This window comes from Wolffia australiana, chromosome 13 (assembly GCF_029677425.1).
Source record: "Wolffia australiana isolate 7733 chromosome 13, ASM2967742v1".
Lineage (NCBI taxonomy): Eukaryota > Viridiplantae > Streptophyta > Magnoliopsida > Alismatales > Araceae > Wolffia > Wolffia australiana.
In genome coordinates this window covers 14,960,001-14,985,191 of record NC_135847.1, presented here as the reverse complement: position 1 = coordinate 14,985,191, position 25,191 = coordinate 14,960,001, and the positions used below count along the sequence as shown (strand labels likewise).

Sequence of the window (25,191 nt, the reverse complement as noted above, 5' to 3'; positions counted from 1 at the left end):
TATCGACTCCTAACCAGGAATAGAATATCAGATCAACAAGTCATTGTGTGAGCCCTGACTTGTCACCCAATCCAAGAAATACAAGGCACTTGGGTTATCCTTGTGTGTTGGAGATGGAAAATGAGTGCACCAGAAAAATACAAGAACTGGGTCGTCCATGACAAAGCATCAAAAGCATAACTACACACTCACACAATCTTTTATGAGAGATAGAATCATTCTGTAGAACTACACTTGCTTGTATATAGATGGGTGGGACAAAGGGCTTGTGGAACCTGTAGCCCACCCATCCTTCGTTTTGATAACCTTATGAGTGGAGAGTGGGAAGAGCAAAAGGGAAGGAGGTGAGGACCTCATCCAAAGACGCACACTTGAGCTGTGCAGCAGATTGGAGAATGGGCCAAGTAAACTCCCATGGGCCCATTAAAAAACACTATTTTTTGGTATTGTCTTAGTGAATGGTTAGGTTACGAAGTAACAAAGTCAAAGGCAGCTTTAGGAGCTGAAGGGTTTGGTTCTGAAAGAAAGATCAAGGTGCGAGCTTACAAGTAAGAGCAGAGCCAATAAACAAGGAGCAAAAGACAGATAAATGAGGTGCAACTTTGGGAGCAGGAGGGGTGAAGTATAAAGAGAACCATATGATCCATCCATTTCTGCAAGCAGGCAAGATCCCCCCCCCCACCCCACATTCGAGCAAGGCCGAGTGGCTTTCCCTTCCCATCATCTTCTTTTCTTACTCCTTAGAACCTAAAGTTGCATTCTTGTTTCACTCCTGAGGTTACCCCTACTCATAAACTTGTGCCTTTCGTTATCCAAAGTAACAGAAAAACTTCAAGGAAAAAAAATCTCAACTCATATTCAAATGGTTTTATTTCAAGTCAAGGGCCTGAAAACAACCTTGACAATAATAAGCAAAGTTTCGAAATGAGTGAATTCATTTACCAGTCTATTTTTTTCATTTGTATATTGTGAATTTACTTCTTATGTTGAATTTACTTCATAAATTCATTCTTCATCATCTTCATATTCTTCAACAATGACTCTGCTCCTATAGATGTTCTTGAATCTTCATAGACTTTGATATATGAATCTTCATCTTCATTGACCTAGTAAGATTAAAATTCATCTTCATCGACTTTGTAAACTAAGGAACTTTATGTTATGAAACAATTAGATAATATTTACTTCGGTCTTAAATGCTCATAAACTGGCGCCTCATTCATCATAACTGTTACAAACCTTGCTAGGACTCGAAGCTATCGCTTTCCTCTTCCACCACCTGACAGAGTCTCAAGCAATCTTCCATATTTCTGATTAAAATCAGAACCTCTGTCAACCCGGTTTACACTACTAACGAAATGTCACATTGCAATTTCATTTTTCCAATAAATATCACTTACTATCTGGCTGATAAGGCAATCCAGAAGCTTCCTCTACCACAGCAAGCAAGGACCAGATGAAATCACCACTTCTCATTTACTTTTTTCTTTGACTTCTACATTTTTCTTTACTTTAGCTTTTCTGTAGAATGCTTATTCACTTCACCCCTTCGATTTGTTGATGTTACTTCTGCTAATAAATGTGCATATTTCTGAAGTTGTGCCTCATTTACCTCATAAATTGCTCCTTTTGCCACGCCTTTGGAACCTTTAATAGATTCTCGAACCTCCGAAACATCAATACACATTCCTTAATGTAAATTATATAGCATATCAGTTGATTAGATGAGGAAATTTAAATGGTGACAAATGCTAGGGACTACATGATTTCATCAACATTATCATCAATGTCAGACATGCTCCCCAATGCATATCCCTAAGTAGATGATAAGAACCTTGATCTAGGTTCATATTGGAAGGAGGGTAGAGGGCGAGGCAAGTAGACGTTCCCGGGGTAGGAGAGTCGAAACGGGAATGATAGGAGGGGTTGAACAGACAGGGGAGGGATCGACCAGGGACGAGCCACCTGATGACGTGGTGAAGGGTTGACGATCGCGGGGACGGGGATTGTTGGAGACTAGAAGAGAACCGAACGGCAAGGGTAAGGATCGGATTGGATGGGAGCCAGCTGAAGGTCCGGTGAGACGATCACGGGGATAGGGGATTGATGGACGTTCAAGGGGACGGGACCGAGACAAGGAGGATCGAGATAATGAGACAAGAGGCCAATCTTACCAAAGTCTTGACTGCCCTCCTCAAGGGAGGGCTACACATTTATAAGAAATATAAGCAATCTACCCTAAACATGAAATGACTAAAATGCCCCTAGTGGGCTAAACTTCCTAAGATACCTTTTGGGGTGAAGGATCGTATCAGTAGGCATCTTAAGTATTGGTAGAAATTAAGAAAATGGAACTATTTGATTGAAGAAGCTCAAACATGGAAAAAGATAAAGCCCGTTTTCTCTACAAGGCAGGGAATATATTCACATGGATCTGCTAGGCAAGCAATGAATGAAGAAATTGGATTGAAAAAATTTAATTGAATGCGAACCTCAGAGACGCTACGGCAGGAATGGAAGGCAGCACCACCTTCTCACCTGGGCAAGGAACGAGCAGAGTCCGATGGCGTGTTCGTCACCATCATCGGTCGCTTGCGGGATCGGCATCTGCGGCGGTAGATGGCGGTGGAAGGCTTCCATGGCGGCTCCGACGCCATCTTCTTCCGCAATCAGCTCGGAGAACTCGGCTGCACGACTCCTCACCTGGACAGGAAAAAAACGAATGAAGGCTCTCTTTCATTGATCTGATCAGAGAAATTTGCAGTTGGTGACTGAAAATCTAGTCAGAGGTTAAGATTATTGAGTTTACTGTCATTGTTCATAAAATCAAATAAAAACCAAATAAAAAACAAAAACAGCGATTTTTGTTTTTAGTAAAACAAAAATAAAAACCAAATAAAAAAACCAAAACAGCCGACAATATGTGATCCCAGCAACAGCGATTCCGACAGGGTGGGCCTGATCATTTCCTCTTTCTTATTCTCTCTTCTTTTCTTCCCTTCCCCTTTTCCTCACAAATCCTTTCTTCCCTTTTCTTTGTCTTCTTTTATTCATTTCTTTTCTTCTCCCTTCTCCCCCTCTACTCTTCTTCTCTTCCTATCTTCATCTTCAATTCTGCATTCTAATTTCTTCCTCTCTTCTCTTTCCTTCTCTTCATGTCTTCTCTTCCTCCTCTCCCTCTCCTCTTCTTATTTTCGCCTACTTTCTTCCCTCTTTCCTCTCCAATTCTTCGTTCTACTTTCTTCTTCTTTTTCCCAATTATGCGGTGTAAGGTGCGAATTTCTGCCCAAAAATTGCACAGCACATCGAACAGGGAATTTGCTGCAACCAAATTTTCACACACTTGGTGTGAAAATTCACGCCACACTGCAGAACCATGTCTAGATTAGAGCGTACCTCGGGATTAAGCAGGAATCTGATGGATTTGGAAAGGTTTTCCGCGTTGAGCTGAGAGATTGGGATCGGCAGCGGTCCCAAGCCTTTTTCGTGGATCTTCTCGCCCCAGATGAATTGGTCTCCAAAGAAAGCCACCACAGCCGTCGGACACTGGCGAAATCATTGAAGAAAACTAAGGTAAGGGTAACGGATATTCCCGACCGATGCCAACGACAACTCACACTAATCGTTGTCAGGAACGGGGGATGACGATGATGAAATAATAAAATCATTGTTGTCCCTTTGTTAACCTTGCTCGGAGGACGAGAGACATTGAGGAAATTGTCATCGTCATTCAAGTCTAGAGACAATGACGCTGACGGGCTACTAAAGATGACAGGAGGAGATGAGGATGTACCCCAGCCCTGAGCCCCGTTGCTGTCGTCCCGGCTCCACCATGATGAACCTGAAAGGATAAAATGTAGTTTGAGTTCAATGATAAAATAATCCTCTCAAGTTATAGCTAATTGGAGATTAAGGAGGGCTCACAAGTGCAGTGCATCGCAGGAACAGCCACTCGTGTGGACACTCCTCGATCTGATAAATCTCATCTGAAATCGCCTGGGCTAGAAAAGAAAATATTAAGATATCCCAATCAGAATAATATTTTTCTAGATTAGCGTTTAAAGCAGAGGGAATTCCTTACTGGTCACGAGGTTTCCCCATCCCTTGCTGATTATTCCTCTCTGACCCGTCTGCTTCAGCGCGGCAATGACCATCTCAAATGTTCCGCTCGCATCTTCGAGTGGCTTAAATCAGATTTTGAAAACAAGATTGAGCATCGAAAATCATCACAAGTCATCTGGATAATATATAGCCTTGACTGCCTATTTTGGCTCACCATGCTGCCGAAGCCAACGTAAATGGGTTTTGGCCCACCCTCTAGCCACTCCCGGAGCTCTTTTGTTGGTCGGTAATCCAAGCCAAGATCCAAGAAGCAGTTGCCGACAACATCTACCAGTGGACCCCAATCTGCGAACTCCAAGTCTTTCAGCATGAAGGTAATGTTTCATTTCCATAAAGAATGTGATAAGAACTTTCAGATTTTTCATTAAGAATGTGAAATTCTCCACAATTTTCAGCATTGCGCCAATGTTTTACGCGTTTAAAAAACAGAAAATTGATACCGCACAATCTTAAATATTCAAAATGGATTATAAATTTATTGTGTTGCAGAGGATTACAGAGTAATTCCATACAGGAATTTACTATTTTCCGCATTGAAAAAACAGAAATGGATACCGCCTATTAAATTTCCGGAATGCGTTTCCACGTTAGTGTGAAGAAAATGAATTGTACATTGATTGCTGCCAAATTCTAACAAGAATGTTCTATTTTCCGCATTGAAAACACAGAAATTCGATACCGTCCATTATTCAATTTTAGGAATGCGTTTTCATGTCAGTTTGATAAAATTCTTTCAAAAAAAAGTTAGAGTGATAAAAACATGAATAGTGTAAAAAGATTAATGTCAAATTCCACGCAATAATTAACTACTGTATGGAATTCGTAAATCTTGATTGTTTGGGCTCAGAAACCTTTTATTTCAATGACCCCCTCCCAAAATATCAATCGGGTTTTCCTAGTATATATATTTTGACAGAATTTTATAATTCTGTGGTCATCCCAATCCTTTTATGAGGAGGAGGGAGGTACGATTGTCTGCATCGCCGCGGCCGCAGAAGCAGGTCGCAGGTTGACACACTCACGTTCAGACCACAAGACCACACCTCATCAACCAGAGTTGGTGGTCTATCTTCCTTGTGCTAAAGGATATAGTTGTACGAGCCTATAGAACAGATCCTATTCAAGTAGGGTCTTTCTAGTAAATTCAGCCAAAAAAGAAAACAAAATTTTTTCTTGAATTAGGATATTGGCCACCTACCATGAGGCTTCGGCAGAAGGTGAGGGCTCCACATGTATGCTGTGGGCAAATGAGTGATCGATACATGATAAGTGCTGAAGTATGCCACTGGCGATAGCTTCAGTGTCTTAGTTCTGAAGTCGTTTATAAGATCCCCCAAGACCCACCAAATTACAAGGTCCACTAGAAGAAAGGATAGCTGAATTCGAAGATTAAAGGAGACATGAGAAAATAATCATCACACACTTAAAATGTGGACCAAAACTCTTAAGCCAAAAACAGATGAACATACCCGGTAGCCAACGCTCTGCGGAATTCGGAGAAAACAATGTGGAAACTCGCTCGTTGGCCTGCACAAGTTCGTAAGCGCATAATAAAAGAAAAAAAGGTTGGTGCAGGAGTCCAAAATTGATATGTATTGATGAAAATCACACGGGATGGCGGCAGCAAGAACCTAAAGGCACCCTTGGTTCTCTTGATCGATTTCTGTGTGGGGTTTCTTACTGGCCACGTAAAAAGAGAGTGCCTTTGCACATAATTTAGGATTAAATGCATGTGCCCGCCAAGTACGATTTCATTTTAAAAGGCATGTCAAAAAACGTTCCACATTTCTCAAGGTAAGTTAAGTGGCGACAAGAAGAGACACGTGATGAATTGCTTGAAAGCGTGAACTTGATATTTAATTTTCAATGTTACATATCAACGAGCCATTATAAGTTGATTATGACTCCAGCTAAAATGTGTGAGAAGAATAAATCTGGTTGATCACCAATTTCGGGTGATCTTCCCTCTTTTTCTTCACAAAAGAAATGAGTAGAATAAATAAAAGTAGATGCACATCAAATCATGTCCAGTAACGAGATGTAGGCTGACGTTGAACGCAGAAAAATTTGAACACTCACGTCCAAGGCATCGTGAAGAATATCTGTATCGGAACTCCAAGAGCTTCAGCAATATGCGCGTGGCCTGCAGGATGGGATGATCGTTCCAAAAGTGTCATCTTAGAACATAAAAATTAAACAAGAAAACCTTGGATTCAAATTCTTTCAAGAAGATTGCTATTTTCGAACGCAACAGCAATTTTCAGGTTTAAGTAAAAGCAGATTTTCTCGATAACGTAAATACAACGATTTTTTTGCTTGACAGTTCAACCGTCTGTGAAAATCAATATTAATTGAGTCGAACGGCATAAACAATTAATCTGTCGTGGTCATACTGATGAACGAAAACTATTATCATTACCATAAGCTGGAGGGTTCGCAATTATAGCCTGTGCTTTGAATTGAACTCCCGTGTCTGGATCAGGTTCTGTGCATGCGGGTAGTAGTGAATGAATAATTGCTTTCATCTGTTTCTTCTGTATGGATATTTCTGCCGGAGCAGACGTTAGAAGACCTTTATTTCTGGCCATAACTGTATAGCAAAAAGAGTGAGCATCAGACCCAAAGAAGGAAAGCAAATAGCTTTCCATCCCTCCAAGATCTGAATTAGTCCAAGATCTTAAAGAATAAAGGAAATTCGAAGGTGTACTTCTTTGATGCTTCTACTTGAAAACGTTTTAACTTTTTTTAATTTTAACATCAGAGGCAGCATTGATGCCAACTGTAAGAAGAAAAGCGACATTTTTATGTGTCCCTCTGGACCACCGAAACCCTCGCCAGTTAAGTGAATGAAACAAACAAGTTCGATTACTTCAATAACACCAACGTGAGTTAAGGTTAGTATAAATAACAACAATATAATGAAGCCCAAAAATAGAAGTCCGCAGCTAGCATTATACATTTAAGAATGAAACTTTTGCATATTTCCTATTCAGCCATTTAAAAGTTACCCATTTACTATAAAAGTCTCCAGGATCGATGCAATCCAGGGTATAATAAAATTACACGTAACTATTTTTTTCAGGAAAAATCAGCGGTTATGATTATTGATGAGAGATCATTACATCCACACAAGATCCGTGGATCGCCACCCAACGGATAAAAGTCAACCCCAGCTAACTTCACGAATGAATGGTAGTCAGCATGAGTCGCTAACCTGACCCGATGTCCGAATTCCTGTCCAAGAGTGATAAAGAAAATTTTGAAAATATTAGAATATAAAAAGATCAACAGTACGTTTTAGAATAGGAAATATCCTAATCAAAAATTAAAATACTATAAAATAATTATTCGGGGTTCAAAGTACGACGAGATGAACGACGAAACAAACCATGAAATGAAAGGTGAGCATACCTGAAGTTTTCTCGCCAGCGCCACAAACGGTTGAACATCTCCTCTGGTTCCAACAACTAGCATCACAATAGTCAATCTTGGAATGGGCTTTGTTAATAAATCTGATGAAGTCTTACTGGGAACATCCAGAAAGACTGAATCAATAGAATCAATCTCAAGAAGTTCTGAAGCCACAGGAACGTCTTGGGCAACATCAACATGAATTACACCATCCTTTTGGGTCTTCACCAAATTTTCTACAATATTTTGCTGGAAAATTTGAAAAAGAGTTTAAGCGGACACAGAGGGAGGAAAGACAGAGATGGAAGTAAATATTCACTGGCACACACCTTTTCACTGGCAGAAAGTTTGTCAAGCTTCCAATCGTAAGAAGAGATTTCACTTTTCCCAATATTCTTCAACTGGGACACTATAAACTGTTGCTTTGCACTCGGTCGCTCACTGCTGTTGGAGCGTCTAGGAGCAGTTTTGATATATTCCAAATCTAAATAGATGATTATGACAGAATGAGATTTTCTCTGTCCTTTCATAGACCGTTAACTCATAGAAATAAGTTCTGAACACAAATTAAAACGCAAATATATAACAGTTCTCGACACAAAAGAATCTACAACGCTTAGCATAATGAAAAAGATTTGTGGAAGTAAATGAAGGCCGAACTTCACTTTAACGATCATTTTTAAGATCGATTGAGATATCCGAACTACAGACGAGAACTAGTGAAGATTAATCATTTCGTCATTTTTCCTCCATGTTTCATCATAATGGGATCATGCGATCTCAGATCAAGCTTAACTAAACCGTAAAGAACGTGAATCAAAACAAAAAAAACCCGTTGGATACCATTATTAACCCCACGCCGTTCGAAATAACGAAACAGTTTGTTTTCAAACCTTTGGAAGAGATCGCCAGATCAGAGAAATAGCGCGGAACAGGGCTCTCCCCTCGATCGACAGCTTCAAAATCAAAATCCGTCGAAATTTCTCCTGCACCGACTCCCGATCCGCTCACCTCGTCCGGCGACCTAATCGAATCATCATAATCGCCCGTCCTGCGACAAGCCATAGGCTAAACGAGTAGAACAGCGAAAGCAATATCTATAGTCCAGGAATTCCAAACTACGAAGCAAAATAAAGAGATTCGACAGCGCGAGTCGGTACCTTCTCGTCAACTCTTCTACCGACCGGTCAAATCGCTCGTTCATTGATCGGAAGAACGAGCGACGCTCCACCCCCGAAAATCAACCGAAAAAGTCAAGTCGCGCGCGCGTGGTTCATGCCGCCGAAAACCCCAGAAAACAAAAAAAAAACGTTCCCAAATACGAACACCGCCAAATATAGACTTTGTATAAATTAGCGACACTCGGTAAATAGCGAGGAATGGATAAATTAGCGACGCTTTAAGTCAGTAATTACGGCTTGATTTTTACTTAATTACGACCCGAGATTATAAGATCCGGAAGAATATTTCCCGATGTTCTATGGTTCTAAGCGACTTAGCCCGAGCCCGTCGGCCCACTTACATCATTAATACGCTCACATGATCATCACTATCGATTTCGCAAGCTGCCGACAACAAATAGCAAACAATATCTACGCAGTGAGATGGGAAAAAGGGAAGAGCCGAGATGATTTTGAATTCTATGAAGATGAATAGATACAGAAATTACAAGGTTGGCGAACTTATCTCTCGAGAAATTTCCGATCAAGGCTGGCAGCCGCAATCAGTGCGATAGCGGATGATTCTGTGGAACACGTCTCTGACTTGGCGTTCGAGAAGGCCGAGCCCGTGTTTGAAAGAGTTGCAGAGATTGGAGAGCTCGATCAAGGATCGGCGTAGCTCGGCCTCCTTCTCCGTCCCCAGAGGAAACTGAGCAGGATCGGTGAAATCGGCGAGATTCCTGGTGCATCTCTCCAAGTCGTGGATCTCCATTAACAGCCCGCTGGAGTTCCTCCGGTCCTTCTTCTTGGACTCCTCCAAGATCCGATCGGAGAGAAGAGTTACGGGGCCGGCCCAGGGGAAGGTTCTGGGAACGGAGAAGTGGATCTGCAGCCCGCGGTCCTGGCAGGGGATTGCAGCCACGAGCGCGAACATCGCGAAGAGGAGGACGGTGTTCATGGTGTAGACGGCGACGGCGAGGCCTTCCGAGGCGGCGATCTCGTTGTTCTTCGGCGGAGCGAGGTTGTTGGCGATGGCTTGAAGCTGCCGAGCAGCCGACCAGGACCGGGACACGCTCCAAGACAGCGACCGGAAGTGAGAACCGCGGGGGGTCTCCTTGCCGGAGTTGTTCGCGCGGCCGAAGGAGCGATTACGCTGAGAGACGACCGCGTCCGCGGCTTTGTCGTCTAACATGGCGATCGTGAGGTCGGTTAGCGCCTTCTTCGCTCGGCGGAGCTGTCCCTCGCCGAAGGCTCTCTGCGAGGGATTGAGCGCCACGAGAACGATCTCCAAATGCTTCTGCCACTCGCGAACCTGCTCGATTCCGTCTCGGATCGCATTGCAGATGTCCAAAGCCTTGACGCTGCGTTCGAAGAACTCCGCAACCAGGCGATCGAGAGGAGGCCGCTGCGCGGCTGCCTCGCTTCCGTTCAAGATCTTCTTGAACGCCTCCTGGCACTTGCAGAAAGCATCTAAGAGCTTCTGAATCCAAGAAAGCGAGAGAAGATCATCACCGGAGGATAGATCGTTGAAAATCTCCGCCACCAGGCGCTGGAACGATTCAATCCCTTGATATGAACTCGATCCGGCGGCGATTTCGCGAGCGGCGTCCATGGAAGAGTGGATTTGCTCGCGGCGCATGCTAAGGATCGATCGGCCAAGCGAAGAACCGTGGAAATCGCTTCCGCGCATCCTCACATCCAAGATCAGCTAGAAATCTTCTTCGATTCGGAGATTGCGATCGGCGAAACCCTAATTTTTGGGATCGTCGGAGATATGAACACTAAACGCGGGTAAGGGGCTATTTATGGGACGGCGAACCGCGGCGGTGGGCCCGTTGACGGTTGACCAGTTCGCCCCGGCCCGGTCCGGCTGCTCGCCGTGGACCGCCCATTCTTGCCAGCATTAAAGACGATTATTAATTTAATAACGTTAACCAACTGCTAACTCCTGAGCTCCGATTATCAACCCATTTCTAAAAACAAAATAATTATAAACAAAGTAATAAACCAGGCCTTGCCCCGCCCATGGATCGGCCCAGTATCACTACGCGGACTCGTTGACTCGGTGGTCGAATTAATTAAAAGTAAAACGTAATTAATAAATCCAAATACGAATTTGTGGGCTGCCCTCAGATCTCATAGCTTTGTGCAATCACGGCAGCGTGGACGACGGGGTTTCTTCCAGATCGCGCTTGGGGGAATGAACGGTGGAGATGGCGGCGATGGATGGAGGCGGAGTGTGAATCGACGGTGGAGATGGCGGTGAAGGAGAGAGAGGGATAGCGAGAGGAGGAGAGAAACCCCGCGACACTGCTCCAATTGTGAGTTTTTCCATCATCGGGCAGCGTAATCGAAGAACATTTTTCAAAGCAATTGATGAAGATTTCGAAACCCTTATTTGAAATCGGATACAGATCTAATCGGAAATGTAGTAGGTTAAAGCAAAAACAACGGATCTCGCTTCAGATGATACATCTTGATATCTATCGTATTTACAGAAGTAGAAAACGCAAGTACAGGGGGAGTAAATGGGGATTGGGGGAAACGAAAAGTTGATGGAAAACTGAAAATACCGAGGAAAATCTACGGAGAAGAGATCGCGACGACTGACGAAGATTAGATGGATAGATTGGGGAGAAGATCGAAGTTCGTCGGCGAAGAAGATTGAAGCATCGAAGTAGAGTGAAGTCGGGACTCTGGCGGCGGAAAACTGGGATGAATGTGGCCGAGGGGTGTAATTTAGGGCTTGTGGAGGAAGTGGGCTGAAAATGTTGGGTTTTTTTGGGTTTCTGTTGGGCTTCTCAAGGCCCATATTATATGGGCCTTTGAGTTTACAAATTTATGCAAAAAGGAGTGAAATATACGTCATTAATTTTAATAACAGTTATTTGAAACTCAGGAAGTGTTGGGGCAATGCATGAATCTAATCCATTTGTGGAATTAAGATTGGCTGCAAATAAGAGGAGAGTAACGAAGTGAAAAATTCAGTTTCTTAGGGTAATCTACAATGGATTTGTTACTAAGATTTCTTGCGGTTCACTAAAACCAAATAGCTTTCCATGAGAATACAGAATTGAAAAGTGATGGTTCTATAAGTGACCACCGCCATATATGGAGAAAAAACTTGAATCTGGGTTTTTGGGTTGTCTCCCTATAATGCATCAGGTTTTACGTCTTAAGTCAAATGTCTAGACGTGCTTACGAGAGATCTAGTAATTTATTTTGTTGATTTAGGTATCCAAATGTCATGACATGATAATTTCGTAGGAGACTCCATGATGGACATATTGTTTCGTATTGCTTCACTTGACATTATAATATATGTCTTCGCATGATTTTATCTTGGTCATTAATTCTATTCAATTTGTTGATTATCCATGTTCCTCTTTCGTGAATATGAACCTGCAACTTATAGTCAAAACACAAACATCCACCCACATAATTTATCTGGTGTCTCAAGTCTAAATATCACTTACCTAATTGTGACACGAAAAAAAAAAAATTTCTAATTAGTTATATTACTAACTAGGGATTCATGTGTATTAATTTAATGAACTCTTTCTACTAAGGATCACTCATTTTTTCTCAATGCTCAGCACTAACGGTTATGATATTAGTCATAGATGGTATATGAGATTATGATATTTTGATGTTCATCTCAACCATCTTTTAAATTTGAAAAATTAGTACACATGTTTAAGGATTATTTGCTATTCGTTTTGTCATCTCATTATAATTCACTTAGTCACACCGTATATTAACGATCTACATTATGGCCATCAGAAGTGCATTGTATGACTATATTGCATCAGCAAAAATTGAACAACATGCAAAATATGTGATTAGCTTGGTAGCCACAAAGATTTTCATCACTTTACCCCTTTTGCATTGCATTATGCAGCATCTTCGTGAATTAGGACCTCGTCTAGGTTTGCTTATTTCTGGTGGAGATTGCACGATGAAGATTGCACGTTCATGGCGGTTGGAGTAGCAACCGCCGGCACCCTCTTCTTTCCCCCACGATTCAAACTTTCTTCTTTCCCTCTATGGATCTATAAGATCCCAAAACTTTCAATGTTTTGGATGGTGATTTTAATTTGAAGAAAAGATTACTTCAGGAAATCTCGCCCATCGGTTTCTCCTCAGCCGCCGCTGTCGCCGCCGGAAGTGCCGCCGCCGCCGTCGCCGAGGGGAAGCCCTCCTGCTGCCATCTTCATTGATCTTTATCTCTATCGGGCCGTTCTTTCTCCTCCGACGGACTGTTTCTCCCTCTCAATCGATCTCTCTTTCCCCGTTAACTCTCTCAATCCTCCCTCTTTCTGGGTTCCCCTCTCATTCACGTTCTTATTTCCCGTCTCTCTCAAAGTCGTCTTTCTTCATAGTTCTTTCTTGTTCGTCCTCTCCTTTCTGTTCTCTCTCTCAATCTCTCTGTCTTTTCCCGTTCTCTCTCTCATCGCTCTCTCTTTTCCCGTTCTCTCTCTCGTCTCTCTCCCTCCTTCCCGTTCTCTCTCTCAATCACCCTCTCTTTTCCCGTTCTTCCCTGTGATACTTTTTGTTCGCTTTCTCTCTTCTTTGTTTCTCTTTCTCTGCCGGGCTCTCTCTTAATTTCCGTCTCTCTCCTTTATCCATCGGCAATCTCCTTCCTTCTCTCCATCATTCATTCGCTCTGTCGTACCCCCTCTCTGAATTGTCTCTCTCTTACTCCAGTTATTTCTCTCAATCTTCTCTCTTTCTAGTTCTCTTTAGATCTCTCTGTCCCTCTCGGCGAGTTCCCTCTCTGATGTTATCTCTCTATCACGCACCCCTTCTCTCTCTCCCCCCCCCGCCTGCCCCCTCTCCTTCTGTCGCCTAATTCTTCTCTTGACCACACGCCTATCATTCACACTCTCCTCTATTCTCTCTCTTTCTATCTTCTCTATTTTCTCTCATTCTATCTTCTCTATTTCTCTCGTTATCTCCCACATCCACGCTTGTTATAACCAGACCTCTCTCTCTCTTCGTTTTTCTCTTTTTTTTCCCCCTCTCTCATTAACGCCTTCTTTCTTCTTCTCACAGTAGCGCTACTATTCCTCTAACTCTCTCTTTCTTTCTCTCCTCTTTCCCACCTCTTTCTCTCTCTCGGGGCCACGTCTGCGGTCCGTCATGCATCAATTTCCCTCCACTACTCTCGCCATTCTCATTTTATTTAATTACATCAATTTCTCTAAGCATGGCGTGGAATTGCAACCTGTGTAATTGGTCGTGCAACCTATGTAAAAAACACATTACCTCATTGATAGAAGTATATGTGGTCGGCAACCCAATCACACATTTGATATCTCGTTCCATGTTCATTGATAAGAGTATATTCATCGTATTGCACGTGTGACACTTATAATGAAGTCCATGAATACATGATCAAACTTGGTGAATTATGATGATATCGTAGTACATAGATCACTAGTCTTTAAGCGTGTGCTCTAAACATTCATATTCGAAGCATACTCGAGAAGGACATCGAAGTATATGGATAGAATAGCAACTATTTAGTCTCACTCGTATGATGAGTATGGTCGGTCCCGTGGCCATTGATGGATATATATGTGGCCGATAAGCCAATCACACATTCCACACCTTGTTCCATGTTCATTAATACAACATATTCACTATAGTGCTCATATGATGCTTATAATGAAGTCCATGAGTACATGATCGGACTTAGTGAATTATGATGAAATCGTAATATGGAGATCACTAGTCTTTAAGCATATATTCTAAATATTCCTATTTGAAGGATACGCGAGAGGGACACCGAAGTAGATGGATAGAATAACACTATCTAGCCTCACTCATGTGATGATCGTGGCTGGTCCCTTAGCCATTGGTGCGGAGACACTAAGGATATACACTAGGTTCTATTCAGTGGAAAGAGTTCACTGAATTGATCCGTATGAATCCTTGAGTAATATTATATCAAACTCTAAATCAAGTTGACTTACGTCACGGTTGTGTAAGTGGTCCTTAGACCTAAGACACCAAAGACATCTTGTAGACGGACAGTTGTACTTTGACTATGACCTACACATCCTTAATCATGGGATTCCAAACGGTTTCAGCTCCAGTGAATCAAGAAGCACGAAGATGATTGAGTAGTCAAGATGGAATCGTCCACCCTTGATATAAGAGGAGACAGCTCAAGGAAGACAATGCAATGAAGTCCTTGGCCAAGGCAGAGAAATATCAAAGGAGATATCTCTGATGATTTCCAAATGTATCAGTACTAACTCAGATGACCGATTAGAGTTTGACAATTGACCATACCCTAAGTCATCTTAGGAGCGTCAAGCGGATGAGAGATTATATGTACACGATAACTGATGACAAATAGGTTATATGAGTGAATCAATACACACTCCTTTGTATCTTTTAAAGCACAAGGTGTAGCTTGGCACCCCACATGTTGGAGACTCAACCTATCGATTGGGTTAAATCGTTCCGACGTTAATTAATGTATATGTCACAGTTGTATAATTGATTTGGAAGGCCAATAAAGGTTATTGGGGGTCGCTTATGTCCTTAAGTAGACTAATACACGGGCCTAGATATGTGTGCCAAATGGATCACTTACACAACCGTAATATGAATCAACCTGATATACATTTAGTAAACTATTTAGTACCATTCAAGGGTTATTTGGATCAATTTAGTGAACTCTTTCTCTAAAGAGCACCCATTATTTGCTCTTAATGTCTCCACACTAATAGCCATGTGATCAGCTATACTTATCATATTTGTAGGATCAATCAGTGTTATTATATCTAAATAGTTTGATGTCCATCTCGATTATGCATTGAATAGAAATGTTTAGAATACATGTTTACAGACTAGCGACCAATGTATTATGATCTCGTCATGATTCATTAGGTCATTGCACCTTCACACACACCTCATTATAAACATCACATCAAAATTTTTTATAATTTTTACATAATTTAATATCCCAATAATTCTCATTCCCAGTATGCTTTAACATTATTAAATTTAATGGGATTAATTATTTTCTCTAGTGCGTTATTTTATATTTTACTTGGTTTAATTCCAAGTTAAGAAAAATAAGAAGTGAGAAGAGAAAAAATGGGGTATTGGATGTAGCCTAGCAACTAAGCCAGCAAGGGAAAACAACTCTCAAGTTGGCAGTAAGGCAGCCAATCTAGAGTGCTCAAACCAGCTACAGCCAACAGGTGTTGGTTCATAAGCAGCACAAGCGCAAGGCAGTATCAACTTCACAAAGTCCCACAAAGCAAGCATAGGGGTCCACAACAGAAGTAGGAAACACAGTGCTTGCTCAAAATATGGCAGTTTTTACTCAAATATATGACGTGGCTACAACATTTATGTAGGACCCAAATTCTGTATTTTTTTCAAATACGCGATGAAAGCTTCCTTGTTTTCTTGTAGCTCTAATTCGGGCTGGGCCAAAAAGAGAAAAGAAGTACCACGACCTGACGAGATGCAATAATTAGTAAAGAAGCTAGATAATATGGTCAGGTTTCAAGCTGACTAATCCTAAAGCCTCCATCATGGAAGGTGTATTTTAATTATGTTGATATAGTCGTATGACATTCTAAATGAAGATTAGATGGCAAAATTTAAAGTACATAATTTTGTTTGACAATCTTTTGCAGGTATTGACTGGTCGTGAAGGCTGATAAGAATATTGAGAGGCAAGGGGCAGATCTGTCCATCTTGACCCCTGATTGTCATCTCTATGAGCCTAATAATGGATTCTAGCAAAAGGGAGGGGGGCCCATAAGCCATCCAACGGGCATCATACCACTTCTAAGACCTACCATTAGTTATAGGGTCTCTCCTAAATGTTAAGAGGGTCTTCTCAACCCTAAATGATTATCTTATGTCAGAATTCTATATCAATGATGAGAGACCCTTCTGCTAGCTAGATAAACTAGAGGGCACGCATGACGCCTCTCCGATCACTTCAAACGCCCAAGACAACGTCCTAGGAGCTATAAAGCACTCAAGAACTGTGCCAGCAAAGAGGTAGACAACTGGTTCACACGAAAAGCTTGGGGGACAGCAAATGATGCCCCCATCCTCCGTCCATCAAAATTTGCTTATGGCGATGGATCTGAATTTATTAGTTAGAAATTTTAAATTTTTTCCTTGTAGTAGAATTACATTTAATCTAAATCCATGCTGAAGTCAATTTTTCATTTGTTGCGCTGATCCACCTCTTTGAGGTATTTAATCGAACCCTTAACGGGCATTAATATGTTTCTCTTATTTTATCCTACTTTTCTCTTGATTTTATATTGTAAAAGATATTTCAAATTACCTATTAAATATGTAAATACTATTAACTGTATTCTATCACTAGAATCTACCCCTAATCTTAATTTAATATACTAGTGTGGCTCGCTCGCAATGCTCGCTTGGGGTAGAGACAAATTTCAAAATTCTTAAGTATCAATGCAATTCTCACAATTTCAAAAACTAAATTTGAATTGCGCTTCAGACCGAATTCTTAAAAGGGAAATTTGAATTGTGTGCCCGATCGGACATTCGAAAACTGACTTAAAATTGCACTTCAGATAGCATTTTCAAAAACAAAATTTAAATTATGTCCGATTGAAATTTTGGAGACTAAATTAGAATTACGCCTTTCATCGAATTATATGAAACAAAATTTGAATTGCTACCCAGATCGCATTCGAAAACAAAACTTGAATTGCGCTTCTGATTGAATTCCTAAAAGGGAAATTTGAATTGTGTGTCCGATCGGATCTTAGAACACTAACTTGAAATTGAGCTTCTTAGAGCATTTTCAAAAGTGAAATTTAAATTATGTCCGATCGAAATTTCAAAAAATAAAGTTGAATTGCGCTTCTGATCGAATTCTTAAAAAGGAAATTTGAATTGTGTGTCCGATCGAATCTTCGAAAACTAACTTAAAATCGCGCTTCTGAAAGCATTATCAAAAACGAAATTTAAATTATATCCGATCCAAATTTTGGAAACTAATTTAGAATTGTGCCTCTGATCTAATTATCGCAAACAACTTGAATCCATAAGGAAATCGACAACGTGCCGGAGAAGGAGCCCTGAGCAATTAGAAGGCTGTGGTCTCGTCGCTAACCCTAAACTGTAGATAGGGCGAGGAAAAATGGGTGGGGGAGAAGAAGGAAGTGGCGGTTGACTTGAGGACGATGAAGACCGTGGTTGATTCTTCTGAGGCTGCTCCGAAGTTGAAAATGAATAGTTGAATTGCAAATAGTTGAAAACGAAATTTGAATTGCGCTTCTGATCGAATCCTCTAAAATTAACTCAAAATGCGCTTGTGATTGAAATCATAAAAAAATGAAATTTGAATTGCGTTCCCGATCGAATCGTTGAAAACTAACTTCGAATTGCACTTCTGATCAAAATTTTGAAAACTAAAAATGAATTGCGCTCCTGACCGAACTATACACAGCATAAAACATGAAATGTATGTTTAATCGAATTACTGAGAACAAAATCTGAGCACTCTCGCGGGCCATTAAAGGCTCGAAGAAGAAAAGAAAGAAGAAGATCTCGATCTCTCCTCTTTGATCTGTGAGAGTTTTTGTTGGTGGCCGGCGAAGATGAACAGTCGCTATCTCAGGATGTCTTTCAAGAAGCGACGACGGAGAGAGCGCTGGTGGATCGTTGGCCTTTCGCCTCCGGTGGTTATCTCCATGATTGTAGTCTTCTTGTTCTTGATCTTTGCATTGGTATCTTTCTTCGGCCCACTGCTCGTCGATCAGACCGCCTTCCGTGGTAGGCTCCGTTCCTTCTCGCCGATACTGGTTAAGACGTACTCGGTTTTTTCGTTTTGCTCCGTGATCGCAATGCATTGGGACTGTTTTTCGTTCTTTTTGTTTTGATATGGCAGTTCATAACCTCCATTTTTCTTCTCATATGGCCGTTGCTTGGAACCCCTTCGATGCGTCTCTCGCTTGTGCACGACGTAACCTCCCGAACAAAGGCTTCTCTCTCTCTCTCTCTCTCTCTCTCTTCTCTCTCACTCTTTTGTCAACCAATCAGAGGACAGAGGCACATATGTATTCCTATTATAGTAGTATAGATATATATATATTTATGAGCATATAATTAAATCACTATTAATCCTCACTAATCCCCATCATTTTCTAACTCTCTCTCTATCTAATTCCTTAAACCCTCCTAAAATTTAAAATCTATTGCCTCTCTAGCTCTTAAACTCCTATCCTATATCAATAGTCTACCTCACCCAATGAATTTATATATATATATATCTCCTTAATTAACTTCTACTTTCTATCATTCTAATCCCCTTTCCTCCATCTTTCCTCTCATATTTCTTTTAAAAATAAACTACCCGTATTCACTACCTCCTTAAAAGACTTCATCTAATTCAAACTGAAATTGATTTCTACCTATTTTAATTACTGACTCCCTTAAAAAGTCTAGAGGTCTTTCCATGGAATACCATGAGCTGTCCCATGTCACACCATCGAGGACTTTATGCATTTTGATTAAACACCTTGATTTGCAATTCTCAGTAGAAACGCTCACTATGCGCGTGTCCACTGCGAAGAACATAGCAATAAAGACTAAAATAAAGATATGGGAGCTCAGCAGGATGTATAAAAAACCAGAGCTAATAAAGTGCACAAGAAAGACGCACCATTTCCTCTGAAATTGGATACATGAAGTCAGTGGTAGAACATAGCAGCGGATTAACTTGCCCATGATCATGATGAAGATGGATTGCTCTTCAATTCCTTATATTTGAGCTGCAGGGCCAGCTGCTCGTTCTCCAACCTCATCTTATCATTCTCCAGCCTGATTTGATCAAGCTCCCTGTCCTTCATCTGGCTCATCTGCCTCCACCGTGCTCGGTGCCTTTCAAGCTCGGCCATCTGACTCTGAATGTGAAGCTGATGCTCCTGCAGCTGCAGAGCACGAGCTCTGATCATCTGTTCCTGAGCCTGCGCCGCCTCCGAACCTTCCGGAAACATCTGAGACAAATCCAATTGGCTGGGCCGATGACGTCCAACCTGATCCGAGGCGACGACATACGTAGAGCCAATGCCAGTCATGGCATACTGGTCCTCAGACTCGATGTCGAGCTTCACCCTCTTGGCAAAGAAGCTGTTCTCGCCGCCGCCGTCATCTTCGCCGCCGTCAACGCCATCTTCCTCCTCTCTCTCATTCCTCAGAGCCAGCTGGAGAGAGCGTTGAACAGAGGGGTCAGCTGGCAGGTGTAGCCGGTTGCAATTGTGGTAGGAGCACATCTCCTCATAGAAGAGATGTTTAGAATTGAGTATCTTCCTGACATCATCCTTGGCCTTATCTGAGAGATGATCCATCATCTCTAACAATGCTGGGTTTTCCACAACTCTGCAAGAAGTCCCTCTTCCCAGAATGTCAGTCAGCCTCTTGTACCTCTTGTTAAGATCATTGAATTTGTCTTCACACTGCTGAGGGGAAACAAAGAATCCTCTTTCTGCCATGACACTAGAGACTGATTTCCATTTGCCCTTTTTCTGCAAAAGAGATAGTTTCCTTCCTCCCTCTGAAGAAGCGTCTTCCCCAATGTAAGAGACGATGGTGATGAGAAGCTTGACCATGTTGTCTGTCCACTTCATCCTGTGCCACTGCGTCGTGGGCTTGCTTTGGTGGGCATTGGAGTGTTCTTCGCTGGGTTCTTCTTCTTCGCTGCCATGGCTGAAATCCCCCATCTGAAGAGATTGGGACAGGGGATTAGCCGAGGGATCTTGGAGCTGGTGATTATCCGGCTTCTGTGAATACTGTAATTGCTGAAATCCGAGTGGATATTGCTGGCTTTGCATGTGTAACCCAAAAGAACCTCTAGGCATCATCTTTACAATCAAAATCCCCCTTTTTTCGAGAAGTACCGACAGATTTGCAAAAAATCGAGAAATAGGCGAAAACTAGGTCTTAAAAGACGTGGATTTGGCCGGAATTTCGACTCCCGAGGATCGATCTATCGATCTTTCTGAAATGATGATGAAATTCTCCTCTGAGACCGCCGGTCTCCATCACGGCGGAAGATCAGGAGAAAAATCAGAGGTTAAGGACAACGAAAACGAGTAGAAAGATTACAGAGAAGCTATTGAAGAAGATCCAAAGGCGAGGCGTAGAAATCCGCCGGCGACGAGCAGGGCTTTGCAGCGGACACGTTGCGAGAGTGAAGACGAAGACAGGTACTCGTCGAGACCGTCCAATAAAGAGTCTGATCGGTGGGTCCATCGTTACCGTCCGATCAATGGTCCCCCAGGTCCATCGCCGTAGAAAAATACGTAAATTTCGTTTTCATTATAAAATCGTAGAAATACGAATCCAGGGTACAGTATAATAGATCGGCTCATCGTATCCGTCCGATTGATGAGCCCTTGGTCCACCGTTGAATTAAATAAATGCCAGAAAAATACAAATAACTTTTATTGGGCTTTTCGGGATATTTGGGCTGTATCAAAACTTCAGGCCCGAAGAAAAATAAATAAAATTCGTTTCGATGGGCTGATTGTGTCCGTCCGATCGATGATCCTCGGGCTTGGGTCCACCGTTGAATTAAATGCCAGAAAAAAATACAAATAATTCTTATTGGGCTTTTCGGGATATTTGGGCGGTGTCAAAACTTCAGGCCCGAAGAAAAATAAATAAAATTCGTTTCGATGGGCTGATTGTGTCCGTCCGATCGATGATCCTCGGGCTTGGGTCCACCGTTGAATTAAATGCCAGAAAAAAATACAAATAATTCTTATTGGGCTTTTCGGTGGGCCGTATTGAAATGTCAGGCCCGAATAGCGAGTAGGCGACGGTATAAATAATGTGAGTGTGAGTTGAGGTTAGAGAGAGAAATTGCTTGCGAGGGAGGAGAGAGGAGCTCCCATGGCGACGGAAGAAGACAGCACGGTGAAGGAGCCTCTCGATCTCATCAGGCTTAGCCTAGACGAGCGTATCTATGTCAAGCTCCGTTCTGACAGAGAGCTTCGTGGAAAGCTTCATGTATGTCTGCTAGCCCTAGAATTTTCCTTTGACGCATTTCTGTATGTATTTTTCCGGTTTAAAATTGGTGCTTTCTGCTCATATTGCTCCGCATTTGAATTTTTCTGTGTCTGGAATCTGGTTTATTCGAGGACTGATGATTCTATCGTATTCTGCTTGACGCTTTTCTTTCAGTTTTGACTCCATTTTTCCTTGATTTATGTTGGTTTTTTAAGAGTGTTTTTTGGATTACTCTACATTAACGCAAAAAAAAATGTTACCGTGTTTGTCGTATAGCCAAACGTGTTTGGCCCCTGTGACGAGTAGTTCGGCTGTTTTATTTCAGGCTTATGATCAGCATTTGAACATGATCCTGGGAGATGTCGAGGAGATCATCACTACGGTGGAAATAGATGATGAAACTTATGAAGAAATTGTGCGGGTATGCCACTAGATTTTCTTTTGCATTTACCTCAACTTTATCAGCATCCAATCTGTGCAAATATGAAATTTGGTCGAGGGCCTCTCCATGTCCTTCATATAAGGTCGATAAATTCTGCGTTGGCCCCAGATATATGCGAGTTTCAGAATTGGAAAAACCACTTCTTTGTCTTCAATTCAGATCTTGCCGTTCACCATCTTGTTCCGCAAAAATTCACATCTTAAATCTATTCTCCTGCTGGTTTTTCTGAGACCAGTTTTTTTCTTCAATATCTTGAACCCTCTATTGGTTAAACTTAATCGCCTAGGATTTATGCTTACTTTGAAACACGCTGTTGGGTCTAAGTAGACATTTTGAGGGGGTATAAAGATGAAGTTTGAAATTTCGTGCCTTAATAGTATTTTAGCTATTAAATTTTGGGCTTTTGATCCCGCTCTTGGTAGATCTTACTTTCTTGGATTGTACTCACTCAAAACACCTTGTTGGGTCTAAGTAGACATTTTGGGGAATTATTTTCGGATGAAATATGAAAATTTGTGCGTTAACTGAAAAGCTATGATTATTAATTTGGTTTGGAACTCAGCTTGGTGGACCTTAATATCTTGATATTTGTGCTAATCAAAAGCACTAAGTAAGGTCTAAGTATAACATTTTGGGGGATTTTTAGTGACGACATGATCTTTTTGCTTTTGAATTATCAGCTTGATGGAACTCAATCACTGGGTATTTGTGCTTATGAAGAAAACTATGTTGGGTCTCGGCAGATATTTTTGGGGGGATTTTTGAAATCAAATGCGGCATTTTATGCTTTTGAACCCTCAGCTTGCTTGACTTAATCTCCTGGGGCTTGTGCTTATTAAAAACTCTCTGTTGGGTCCAAGTAGACATTTTGGGGGATTTTTTTTTATGATGAAATGTGAAACTTTTGCAGACCACGAGGCGCACCATGCCTTTCCTTTTTGTGCGCGGTGACGGTGTGATATTGGTCTCCCCTCCGCTAAGGACTGCTTAATCTGTAAGAGGGGGTTGCTGTTGTAAGTCTTCCCCTGTTAGCACAGTTTCAATGAATTCACTATCTTTCTTTCCATTCTCACTCTATTGCCTCATGAGTTCAGTGTAGCAATGCCCAAATATACAATCTTTACTCATAATTAGAGCATCAACACCAGTCAAAATGATATTTTATTAGCATGGTTTCTATCAAGTCTCTCTCTTTCTCAATCTTGCAAGATGAGTTGTGGATGGAGGCAGAGATCCAATCTTATTGAAATTTAGTAACAAGAGGAAATTAGATTCAAAGTGCACTATGGTTGGATAGTGATGGTTGGACAGTCGAGATGGTTTTTGTCTGGTCCCACGTCCCATTTTTTGTGGGTCGTCCGAAACTGACCCGTCCCATAACCATCCCATCAAGGGAAGGACACGGTCTGACCGAAATTCGGTCAGACCGGACCGAACCGGACCGTCGGTCAGCCCTTTTAGGGCTGACCGAACCGTCCGGTCCGGGTCCGGTTCACACGTCGAAACCGGACCGAAGACCGGCCCTCTCTCTCACCCTCTATCCCTCTCTCGCTTTCTTTTTCTCGCCCTCGTTCACCCTCTTCCTCTTTCCTTCTCGTTTTTTCTCTCTCTCTCTCGTCTTCTCTCCCTCTCTCCCACTCGTTCTCTCTCTATCTCTCGTCCTCTCTCCCCCTCTCCTGTTCCTTCTCTCTCCCTCTCTCGCTTTCTTTTTCTCGCCCTCATTCATCCTCTTCCTCTTTCCTTCTCGTTTTCTCTCTCTCGTCGTCTCTCCCTCTCTCCCACTGTTCTCTCTCTCTCTCTCTCGTCCTCTCTCCCCCTCTCCTGCTCCTTCTCTCTCCCTCTCTCTCGGTTGTTCTCTCTCCTCTCTCTCTCACCCTCTCTCCCGCTAGTTCTCTCCCTCTCTTTCTCGTGCTCTCTTTCTCTCGCCCCCTCTCCCCCCTCTCTCTTTCTCATTCTCTCTCTTTCTGCCCCCGCTCTCTCCCGTAGTTTCAGTCTCATTCTTCCACTTGTTCGCTCTCCCTCTCTCACATTTCTTAACACCTCCCTCTCGCCCTCTCCCCCGCTCTCACTCTCTTCCTCTCATTTTCTATTACTCTATCTCTCTCTCCCTCTCATTTTGTTTTCCTCTATCTCTCTCTCCCTCTTGCTTTCTTTTCCCCTATCTCTCTCTCCCTCTCGTTTTCATTTTCTCTCTGTCTCTATCTCTCTCTCTCTCTCTCTCGTCCTCTCTCCCTCTCTCCCATTACTTCTCTAGCCCTCTCTCTCGCTCGTTCTATCCCGCTCTCTCCCTGTCTCTCTCTCCATTGTTCCGGTCTCAACCTCCCTCTCGTTCGCTCTCCCTCCCTCCTTCCATATCGTCCTCTCTCCGGCTCTTACTCTCTCCCTCTTGTTTTCTTTCTCTCTATCTCTCTCCTACTCTCCCATTCCTCCTCCCTCCCTCTCTCTGTCACCGGCTCTCCCTCTCCTTTCTCAAGGCCCTCTCTCTCTCGCCCTCTCTCTCACCCTCTCCTCTGCTCTCCCTCTCCTCCTCTCTCACCCTTAATTTCTCCCACCCGCTCTCTGTCAACCTCTCTCCCGCTTTCACCTCTCTTCCTCTCGTTCTCTGCTTGTCGCCCTCACTTTGGCTCTCCTTCTCTCCCTCTCTCATTCTCTCTCATACTCTCTCCCTCTCTCCCTCTAGCCTGCTCCCTCTCCCTCGCGCTCTCTCTCCCTACTGAACTCTCTCCGTCTCGCCTGCTCTCTCTTCCTCTCTCCCTCTCACTTCCCCTCTCCTGCTCTCCCTGTCACCCCCTCTCACTCTCTTGCTCTCTCCCTCTTCTACTCTCCTTAACTACTCCCTCTATTCCTCCATAACTCTCGCAGTCTCTCTGTCTCAGTCTTGCCCTCTCACTCTCTCACTGTCGTATTCTCTCCCTCTGGCATTCTGTCTTGCACTATCTCAGTCTCAGTCTCACTCTCTCAATCTCTCCCTCTCGCATTCTCACACTCTCACTCTCTAATTATATTCCTCTCCCACTTCTACTC

The 25,191-nt window shown here is 42.5% G+C and overlaps 3 protein-coding genes, 1 non-coding gene and 1 pseudogene across 7 annotated transcripts in view; 1 reads left to right on the top strand and 4 right to left on the bottom strand.

Annotated features, from left to right (window-relative positions):
• Positions 1–2,330: 2,330 nt before the first annotated feature.
• Positions 2,331–8,984, bottom strand: LOC144711411 (sterol 3-beta-glucosyltransferase UGT80B1-like). Of its 3 annotated transcripts, none has more exons than XM_078585401.1 (15): positions 8,694–8,984; positions 8,427–8,601; positions 7,863–8,017; positions 7,534–7,782; positions 7,245–7,356; positions 6,542–6,712; positions 6,202–6,265; positions 5,592–5,649; positions 5,321–5,498; positions 4,277–4,407; positions 4,082–4,184; positions 3,925–4,001; positions 3,794–3,841; positions 3,397–3,546; positions 2,331–2,703 (listed from the first exon to the last, which is right to left on the bottom strand). In XM_078585401.1, exons 2-15 carry the CDS (start codon positions 8,596–8,598, stop codon positions 2,503–2,505), a joined length of 1,869 nt encoding a protein of 622 aa, XP_078441527.1. In that variant the 5' UTR covers positions 8,599–8,601; positions 8,694–8,984; the 3' UTR covers positions 2,331–2,502. The 3 variants fall into 3 exon arrangements, 2 of the variants coding, with proteins under 2 accessions (XP_078441527.1, XP_078441526.1); XM_078585400.1 differs by having other exon boundaries at positions 8,427–8,584; XR_013583540.1 differs by lacking the exon at positions 2,331–2,703 and having other exon boundaries at positions 3,408–3,546; positions 3,687–3,841; positions 8,427–8,584.
• On the bottom strand, positions 5,029–5,256 carry LOC144711520 (small nucleolar RNA U3). The gene has a single exon (XR_013583576.1). It is a non-coding gene; the product is annotated as a small nucleolar RNA U3 (small nucleolar RNA).
• A 154-nt stretch (positions 8,985–9,138) lies between the features above and the next one.
• Positions 9,139–11,405, bottom strand: LOC144711412 (protein BYPASS1-LIKE pseudogene; annotated as a pseudogene).
• A 7,899-nt stretch (positions 11,406–19,304) lies between these two features.
• On the bottom strand, positions 19,305–20,927 carry LOC144711131 (uncharacterized). The gene has a single exon (XM_078585053.1). It carries the CDS (start codon positions 20,573–20,575, stop codon positions 19,445–19,447), a length of 1,131 nt encoding a protein of 376 aa, XP_078441179.1. The 5' UTR covers positions 20,576–20,927; the 3' UTR covers positions 19,305–19,444.
• Positions 20,928–21,565: 638 nt separating this feature from the next.
• Positions 21,566–25,191, top strand: part of LOC144711342 (sm-like protein LSM3A) — a 4,905-nt gene continuing 1,279 nt past the window's right edge. The window contains exons 1-3 of one of the 2 annotated variants that reach the window (XM_078585315.1): positions 21,566–21,725; positions 22,051–22,146; positions 23,078–23,180. In XM_078585315.1, the coding sequence (XP_078441441.1) occupies positions 21,609–21,725; positions 22,051–22,146; positions 23,078–23,158 (294 nt within the window). In that variant the 5' untranslated portion in view covers positions 21,566–21,608 and the 3' untranslated portion in view covers positions 23,159–23,180. Of the gene's footprint in view, positions 21,726–22,050; positions 22,147–23,077; positions 23,345–25,191 lie in introns of those variants that run through there. The other variant, XM_078585314.1, reaches the window with a different exon arrangement.

What these genes read in the sequence shown, in the direction of transcription:
- LOC144711131 (XM_078585053.1), bottom strand. Translation starts at nt 20,575, where the DNA reads ATGATGCCTAGAGGTTCTTTTGGGTTACACATGCAAAGCCAGCAATAT.
- LOC144711411 (XM_078585400.1), bottom strand. Translation starts at nt 8,737, where the DNA reads ATGAACGAGCGATTTGACCGGTCGGTAGAAGAGTTGACGAGAAG. An exon ending in CGCTGGCGAGAAAACTTCAG is followed by an intron (nt 7,357 to 7,533) that starts GTATGCTCACCT and finishes ACTCTTGGACAG; the next exon opens with GAATTCGGACATCGGGTCAG. An exon ending in CCTTCTGCCGAAGCCTCATG is followed by an intron (nt 4,408 to 5,320) that starts GTAGGTGGCCAA and finishes TGGAGTTCGCAG; the next exon opens with ATTGGGGTCCACTGGTAGAT.